General features: G+C 38.5%; 1 protein-coding gene across 15 annotated transcripts in view; it reads right to left on the bottom strand.

Annotated features, from left to right (window-relative positions):
- The window catches only part of LOC107265004 (heterogeneous nuclear ribonucleoprotein R), a gene marked incomplete in the record, with an annotated part of 39,617 nt that overhangs the window by 7,283 nt on the left and 22,943 nt on the right, over positions 1–9,391 (bottom strand). For 14 of the 15 annotated variants that reach the window (XM_025082631.1, XM_015733906.1, XM_025082633.1 and 11 more), the window contains 6 exon segments: positions 3,312–3,460; positions 4,897–4,911; positions 7,747–7,862; positions 7,986–8,131; positions 8,226–8,375; positions 8,696–8,901. In XM_025082631.1, the coding sequence (XP_024938399.1) occupies positions 3,312–3,460; positions 4,897–4,911; positions 7,747–7,862; positions 7,986–8,131; positions 8,226–8,375; positions 8,696–8,901 (782 nt within the window). 15 annotated transcript variants of the gene reach the window in all.

Below are 9,391 nucleotides of genomic sequence, written 5' to 3'. Positions count from 1 at the left end.
TTTTTTTTTTTTTTTTTTTTTTTTGTTGTCCGGTGTTGTTGACCTAGGACCAAATCCTTACTAACCAAAATCTCTTTACACACAGCAGCAGAGTTAGCAGAGTTATCCAAAGTGGTAAAGCGTAAAGCGGGCCGGATTGGTGATTTGGCGAAGGTACTTTAAGCGACACAAGCTACTGCACCGGCAGCTAGAACAACAAAGTCAATCGAGAGATATGTATAATGATAAAAAGCGTGAAACAAAACAAAAAAAAAAAGACAGGGCGGCCAACAGCAGCAAAATAATATATTTTAAGCGTAAAAGCGTTTCTAGTGCGGAAAGCGTAATAAACGCGTACCCGTAATGCAACGTACAACGCGTATGGATGTATTACGGGGATAATGCGTTGAGCACTCGGATACGTCGTGTATTACGTACGTTACGGCGGCAACAAATAAAAACCCGAAGCAAGCGATAAGGCCGTGACACGTGTCCTTTGTCCTACTGGTACTAAACCCACCAGTAAATATTATATACTATTATTCTAATTATCATTAGCATTAATAATATTGTTTATAATAATATATATGTCATGTGTCTCCTTATCTCATTCCCTTTTCTGTCCATGGAAACTGTCGGTATGTGTATATACAACTAGGCGCGATATCGTGATAACACGGCTGAAACTATCTTTTTTTTCGTCTCTTTTTCGAAATATACACGTGACCGTTTAAGAGGGCGACACGTCAGCTCTTGGTGCTCGTTCGATTTTTTTTTTTTTTTTTTTTGAAAATGGGACTTTTTTTTTTAATACGTGTTCTTTTTCCTCTTCACTGTACCCAATCTTTTTTCTCGTACTTATTATTTTCTTTTCTTTTCTTTTCTTTTCCAATCCGTTGGACTCGACTCGCCGTTCTTTGCGGCAAATCGTCGATTGCGATTTACTCTTTTTTCATTTTCTTCTAACGGATTCACGTAGTTATGCAAACGATAATAAATTGTTCCACGGGATTGTAAGTTTATCGCAATCGAACGATTTACGAGAGAGAGAGAGAGAGAGAGAGAGAGAGAGAGAGAGAAAATAAAAATATACATATATCTAGACTATATGTAAAAAAATGAACAAAAGGACAGATAGACAAGTGACGGCAGAGTCCTAAATGACGTTCACAGGTTGTCCAAGGCTCTCGTATTTTGGAAAACCCTGTAATTTGGCATAAAAAAAAAAGAAGAAGAAGAAGAAAGATACATCATATCCGAGCCACGAGACGCAACGTCGCTCCAAGAAAATGTTGAGAACGAAAAAAAACTTTAAGGAGAAAAATCTTTTTCTTTCTCTTGAATGTGTAAGTAAAAAAAAAAAATATGAAGCAAAAAGGAAACGAAAAGAAAAAAAAATCATTCTTATAATTCGCCTCGAACCTCCGTGTCATCACGTAACTCATTCGTATCCTCCGTTCGTTCCTTTCGTCACGATGATTCCTTTCCTTATCCTTTCTTTTCTCCATTTCTTCAAATCGTTACCCACGTCTACCACGTGCCTCCTCGCTCGACACGACAAGAACCTCCAGAGTCGAGTCTACCGCACTCTAGCAAAATTTGCTAGACGAGATGAGCGAGAGAGAGAGAGGTAGAACACACAAAAAAAAGAGAAGCAAAGACAAATCGTAACACGAAGAAAAAATCGGTGCAACGAGATCACGGAGTTGTAAACGTGAATCGAGAAAAGTTTCGATTTCGATTTTCTCAAATTCCTATCTTTCTCTCTCCATCCTCGTCTCTCCACTCTCCTCCCTTATCGCACTCAATAATTTTCCCTCCGGTCACTCTCGCATCTCCTACCAGCATCAACGTGCCCCCCACATAGTCCCCAAGCACCGTTTTCATCAGTTTCGCCCATCTTACATTCTCATCTTACTCGTCCCTTCCTCTTCGTACGTTCAATTCTTTCTGTCTTTCTTCTCCTTTTATTTCTTTCCTTTTTCCGTTCCTTCTTTTTTTTTTTTTTTTCTCGTACCGTCTCCACGATACCTCTTCTTTCTGTACCTGACTTCAATTTTGACTTAGAGATAATTTCGAATGGGTCTAACCATGGCTCAGATATGATTTTGGCAAGCAATTTGACAGTGGCAACGTGTTCGGGTTAGACGAGTTAGTCGTGGCAATAAAGACAGTCGTGGATATCGCTTTAGGCGGGTGCGGCAACAGATTACAATACTCGGAGCGAGTCAAGGATCATTCCGAACCGGTGTACCCGGGGTGCAATGAATTGTATGAACGATGATCGATCAGAGAGAGAGAGAGAGAGAGAGAAAAAAAAGAAAATAATGATGATACAAGACAGAGCGAAATAGAGGAAACAACATTTTTTTCAACTCACGAACAGACAGCACTGCGACGACGAAACGCAATAATAAGCCAATACGAGTATACGTAATAAGGGAAAAAAAAAAAAAATTTCTCGCAGCAAAATACAAGTAAAACGTCTCGTTGTCGCATCCGCCCCGAATACAATTATCATTGTAAGACGCACGTATAAGATATATTAATATTCATATTAATATTCAGTACACAGGCAAACGGACCCAGGTACGTCCCAACGTGTAGACGATATCCGCAAATGTCAGATTTTTTCTTTTTTTTTTTCAAACAAAACATTTTTTTTTAGCAATATATACAGTACAGCGATTAGTATCGATTAATTTTTAAACGATTAATTGGTGATAAGCCGGCACAAGGTTAATTAAAAAAAAAAAAAAAAAGCCGTATGATTAATCGTACACACGCACAGGCCACGAATTGTGTGAGTGAAGGCATACACTTATTGCGTATGGCTTTGGAATTGTAAAAAAAAAAGGAGAATTTTGATAACAGTGTAAAGAGAGAGAGAGAGAGAGAGAGAGAGAGAGAGAGAGAAAGAGAGAGAGAGAAAAAATAGCGTATCGAGACAATCGATATACCAGACATGTAAAAAAAACAGCTAAGACCGCCGAGGCGGTATGTAATAAGAGTGTGTACAAAAAAAAATTAAAGGGGCGGTTTCAATGACGATAAAAAAAAAGATAAAAAAAAATTAATGAGAATACATGTCGACACCAACAGCGAATGGCAGCAGACAATGAATGAGTGACTTGGGGAGAGAGGACGGGTTTAATATATATATATATATATGAGTTCCGCGAACACTGTGCCACAATCAAACTACCGCATATTGTCAGAGAATATTTAGAGAGAGAGAGATAATAAAAAAAAAATAAAAAATAATAATAATATATATATATGAATTCAAGAACGAAGAAACGACTTTAAAACGATTAAAAAAGGCGACCCACCGGTTGAGGCTGCCTGCCTCTCCCTCTGGCAGGTGGCGGAGGCGGCGCATAATCGAAATAGTAATCTTCGTATCGATAATAGTCATCGTAATATGGATCACTGTAGCCACCTCGATAATCCCCATAACCGTAATAGTCGTAATCATAATCTATAAAAACACACATTACAAATAGACCCAAGTTTAGCCACGATATTATCCAAATTGGCAGCTTATATACTCAACAAGAGAAGAAGAGAGTACAACAACGAACCAGAACGAACCAAGTAAGAGGAAAACAAAAAAAAAGTTGTGTGTGTGTGTATATATATATATATATATATGTATATGTATATATATATAGTAAAGTTTACGTATATGCGAGGGTCGAGATAATTAAAAACACAAAACAGATATACACGATATTCCCCCTCCCGCCCCTCGTTATACGTAAACGTCGAAGAAAAGAGCTATATATATACACACACGTGAACAAAGAAAAAAAAAAAAAAACCAGGGCATGCCGGAAAAAAGATAAATTTTTTTTTCCCTCAAATTCCCATGTACTGCCCGAGAAACACGAGAAATCGTGGTTCGATAATTGACATCGATATATCGTATTTCGTCGGGTACACGTCCCTTCCCCGTGCATACGCACAGCGGAGGCCACACGTATGTACGTAGGAGAGTCAGACAGAATTCATTTAATCTACCGCATCGATAGTATGCATATATATGCGTATCGCGCAGGTTTCAAATTAATATAAAGAGAGAACAAAAAAAAAAAAAAAAAAAAAAAATGTTTTTTTACAAAAATCATTACCCTACCACCATACGTCACATCCTGATCATAATACGTATATATTGTTTTACGGGGATCGTCGAAAATCGCTTGCTCGAATGGTATTCGAGAGTCAGATACCTCGATATCCGAGTTTCGATATATCGATGCTCGGCTTTCGCGATTTTAATCGCAAAAACGTTTCAACCCGAACGTGTTACTCGCGCTACGAGGAAGCAGCTTACGCCCAACGAAAAGCCTGCCAATGCAAATGGCTTGGTGGTACCCCGTTGTCGTACTGCCCACGACAGACACATCTTTTTAGACGAATTCAACGAGAAAGAAGGGAGCATGAATACCCGAGTACGTAGCATGAATTTTCGACGATCTCGTTTATTCCGATATATATACATATACATATATATGTGTATATACGATCGAACGCGCCAATACCACAATAACAACAAGTTATCACCGTTCCGAGAGAGTGATAAAATTAACGGAATATATATATACATATACGTGTGTTATAAAGAGTAAACAAAGGGGAAAAAAAAAAACAGAACAACGACGAAAGAGAAAGAAAGAAAGAAGATATGGTAAAAAGAGAAGAGACAAAGAAAAGAAAGACAAAACTATAAGAATCAACACTATTACCGACAATCAATAATAATAATAATAACGATAATAATAACAACAATAACGATGACAACGTACTATCGAGGAGATAATATGTGTATATATGTATGTATATATATATATATATGTTGTACGTATACGATTACTTCTACGTTTGCATTCGTCATTCTCATAAGTCGCGGCTTACCTATGTCCTTGAGAGCTGTAAAATAGATTTTTGACTTTTTCAATCGTTGATGCACAAAGGACACTCGTACGTGTTACATAATAATGTTTACTTCAAATGATATCCTTTCGACTAACAACCAACCAACACGCTCACATTAAGGAAAGGGGGCAACGAGAGAGAGAGAGAGAGAGAGAGAGAGAGAGAGAGAGAGAGAGAGAGAGAGAGAGAGAGAGAGAGAGAGAGAGAGAGAGAGAGAGAGAGAGAGAGAGAGAGAGAGAGAGAGAGAGAGAAAAGAAAAAAAGAGGACAGGCTTGTTCGATCGAAAGAAAAAAAAAAGAAAAAAAAACGAGATACGGTATAACGCAAAGGATAATATGTATGTATATATGTATGTGATGATCCGACGAAAAAAAGAAAAAAAAAAAACAACCCAACAAGAACAACAACGCTGGGAGGGGATAAGGGAGGAAGACAGAGTTGAACCTGGCAGCTGGGCGCAAGGGGAAATAGTCAGTGAAGTCGTAGATACGACCGGGACACTGAGGTGAGGAGGTTTGTTTGAAGAGGAGTAGGAGGGGAGGGTGGTACTGAGATTAGGAGAAGGAAGATAGGAAAGTAAAGAGAAAGAACATAAATAAAAATAAGAAAAAAACAAAGAGAAAAGAAGGGGGGGGGGACGAGAAAAGACTATCCCTGAAAATACTGGCAGAAAAACAAATTTACATTTGCCACTCGGATTATGTTACCATCAGGGGTACCAAACTGTAAGTGCAAGAAAAAAAAAAGAGACAAACGATACGCATGCAACGGGGGGTATGGTCGTTGTAGGGATCTAGAAATATATATATATACATATATATATATATATAGAGAGAGAGAGAGAGAGAGAGAGACAGAAAGAGAGAGTTGAATTTCTTCGATTATCCTCTGTATAACGGGTGACACAGGAAGTGGTAGTGGTAAGGTAACAAAGGTACTGCTATATATACTTAATAATGACGTAATATATACATGTACACGCACGCACATACACACAGAATTATGAATAAATAAAAAAAAAAGTTACACGCCACCGACCCACAATTCTTCGAAAAATTGCGCGGGCACGCGGATTACTCGTAAAGGCGGGAAATATGAAATGGTTTTCCTCGTGCTTTGGTCGTTCCGAACGTAACGCGAGAACAAAAGGAAAGAGTGAAAGAATCTCGTCCGATATGTACCCTGGTAGTACGTAGTTAATGAGAAACGAGAAAAGGAAATTAAAAAAAAAAAAAAAATTTTTCATTGCGAATCAATGAAATGACATTTTGAAGAAAAATAAAAGTTGAACAAATTTTTCGTGCCACTTTCTCACTACAACCTTTCGAATTATGTTGAAACTTTTTCCATTTAAAATTTAACACGTTTCCACATAGTCGCTCCGACTCGTAAACGATGTTACGCGAGAATGCACGTCGAAGGAACGTATAATTAAAGAGAAAAAAATTGAAAAAATTCGTAAGACTGGGAATTTTTTTTTTTTTTTTTATCCGACTGAACCAAGGGATTCTCATTCGCGTGATTTTTTTTTTTTCGGGAAACTCGCGCGATTGAGCGAAATTTCTACGTTATCATCCTAGACGTGAAACGATAATAGGAAACGTACTGGGATGCGGAGGAGCGAAGGGATGTTATGTAATGAAGAGATACGTGTTCGTAAAATCCTGCTTGGCACTGCGAGTGTCCTTCGCAAAGAAAAAAAAAAGTCTCGGCTAAGTTTTATAATATTCACACTTTTCAAAGTTGCCTATCATGCGCGTAAGCCAAGGTATGTAGTGAGATAGTGAAGAAAATCCCCAAAGGCATGCGGGACATATATCTGTGTTATGTATAATTCATTGAAGAATTGAAGAAAAAAAAAAAAAAAAAAAAAAAAATGAAAAAAGTATATATACAAAAAAAAAAAAGAATAAGGGACAGAGAATAACATGTCCAAAGTAAAGGAATGAATTGGCAATTGCCATTTTTTTTTTTGGTCGATCTGTAATCACGGGAGGGGGAAGAAAAGAAATCAATGCCAATGAGCCAGGACCTTCGAATCCTATACTCGAAAAAATATATTCGATTAGGGTTTTTACACATTAATGAACCTGAAAATTTGACGATGACTGTACCAAAGAAAAAAAAAATTATCCGCGTACGATCATTCAAAAACGGAGACAAGCGAGAACGAATAGAAAAAAAGGCAACTAAAACAAAAAAAAACAATTGAACAACCGTTCTAGGTACTGTGCGAGAACGTGTCAAAAAAAAAAAAAAAAACATGTTATCATCCGAGTATCTAGACAATGAATTTTCTTCTAATTGTCAAGATAACAGCAGAAATGGTAAGTAAAAAAAAAAACACTCGAAATAACAAGAAACCAACTCGAGTCAAAATCGCGCGCTGTTATCTCGCGACACGACAGACCTATTGGGTACTGACAGAAAAAACGATCGCGACAAACGATTTTTACATTTTCTTTTTTTTGATTTTCCTTTTTCTTAGTACAGAAAGACGTAATCTCGTAAATGCCAAAGGTGAGGGGTCACGTATAAAATATCCGCAAGTTACTGTAACCAATCGTTAAAAATTAATTCTTGCGCGACGATCGATCCCGTTCCAAATCGCCTTGTTATAGAGAAAAGAAAAGAAAAAAAAAAATTTTTTTTTGAAAAACAAACTTTCCCGCCAAACTCGACTTCCTAATAAAGATACAACCGGAAGCGCCTTACAAGAGACTCCCATCAAGGTATACGGTAACGTGCGGATAAGCTAGTGAAACGAAAGACTGTAAGTAAACGATGGTACGGGTCGCGACTGAGGGGGAGTGGGTGAGGGTTACTTACCATAATCGCCACGTCCCATTGGTCCCCGCATGCCCGCGCCAGTTCCGCGGGGCCCCTGACCAGGCCCACGGACTGGCATCGGACCCCCCAGCATGCTAGCATGTAACGGAGAGCCCCTGTGAACAACGAATCAAATATAAAATTAACAAACAAACACCCAAGAAGAGCCACGCTCGAAGGCAAGATATCAAAGACATAAAAAAAAAAAATAAAAATAAAAATAAAAATAAAAAAATTACCCGCTGCGTCCCTGCATGGTCTGCATCATTCTACGCTCCCTGGCCCGCAGGATCTCTTCCTTCCTCTTCTTGTCGGACGGAGGTTTCGCAAGCGACACCTCTATATGGGAGCCGCCGATCTCTTTCCCATTAAGTTCGCGCATCGCCTAAGTAATCAAGCGCGAATTAGCTACGTGAATGCAGGAAAAAAAAAAAGAAAAAAGAAAAATATTATACAAAAAAAAAGAAAGGTCTTCGTACCTTAACAGCATTATCCCTATCTTCAAAATGAACGAAGGCATAATCCTTGATTTTCTTCACCCTCTCGATTTTCCCATATTGTTCGAAGGCCTCCTTCAGTTTCTCTTCTGAGCAGTCTTGTGTCAGGTTCCTTACATATAGCACGCGTACCTGGAGACATAAGATCCTCCTTTTATTCCAGATCGAGCGAAACTCTAACCACTGAGGTTGCACGAGTACGAAGGCACAAAAGGGACCCAGCACAATATATCATTGGCCGTTAGTCCTTTTCCCATAAGTCAAGGTACAACTTGCTGGACAGCGTCTCGAGCTTCGACCAAGAGTATTTGAGAATTACCCAAAAAAAAAAAAAAGTCTACCGCCTTATATAAAAAATGCCAAAAACCCACACCTCAACTACATTCGTCCATACCCAACCTGAACATACCGAAAACACGAAAAGAAGAGCTTGCGCTCGCCGCGACTCTTACTTTGGACATGGTTTGCTCATCAGGCTCCTCTTGAGGATCGGCCCAGTCAACTATGATATCACAGCCCCAGACCTTGATTCGGCCAGTGCCCAGCCTCCGCTTAGCTAAGGAGGCTGCCTTGTGAGACTCGTACTCCAGAAAGCAGAAGCCTCTGTTCTTCTTTTTGTCATCCGGCGAGCTGTAGATAATCACCTCGGTCAGGCCAGCTGTATCGTGGAAAATCATACAAAACGTGGGTAAGGCTCACTTCGACGTAGTCAAAAGTAAATCGATTTAAATAAATTTATAAAAAAAAAAAAAAAAAAAAAAAAATACATATGTATACGCATATAAGTTAACTACGGGGTACAGAACGGAAAATGTGCGAGAACACAGGATAAACAGATTCAAGCAACTATGCCATTTTTTTTTTCCTTTTTTTTTTTCAAAGTCTTTCTCGATCTTAGCACGAATGGTATGAACAGAAAATAAAACGCGCTGCACTCGGTCGCCAATTATTTATCGCAAGATGGAAAAAGCCCGACGTCGTTCCGAACTTGGACCGAAACGAAGCGAACAAAATTTTGTCGTAGCACTCGTCAAGATTCACTTGCAAAGATACGATATCGAGTATGACAATGAGTGACAAGATGGGTTCAAAAAAAAAAAAAAAAAAAAAAAAAAAAAAAAAAAAAAGAAAAAAAACAAAAAAAAAAA

Source organism: Cephus cinctus, unplaced genomic scaffold (assembly GCF_000341935.2).
Source record: "Cephus cinctus unplaced genomic scaffold, Ccin1 Ccin1_scaffold0215, whole genome shotgun sequence".
Classification (NCBI taxonomy): Eukaryota; Metazoa; Arthropoda; class Insecta; order Hymenoptera; family Cephidae; genus Cephus; species Cephus cinctus.
Note: the sequence above shows the minus strand (reverse complement) of the source record. Positions and strands in the feature narration are given on the sequence as shown.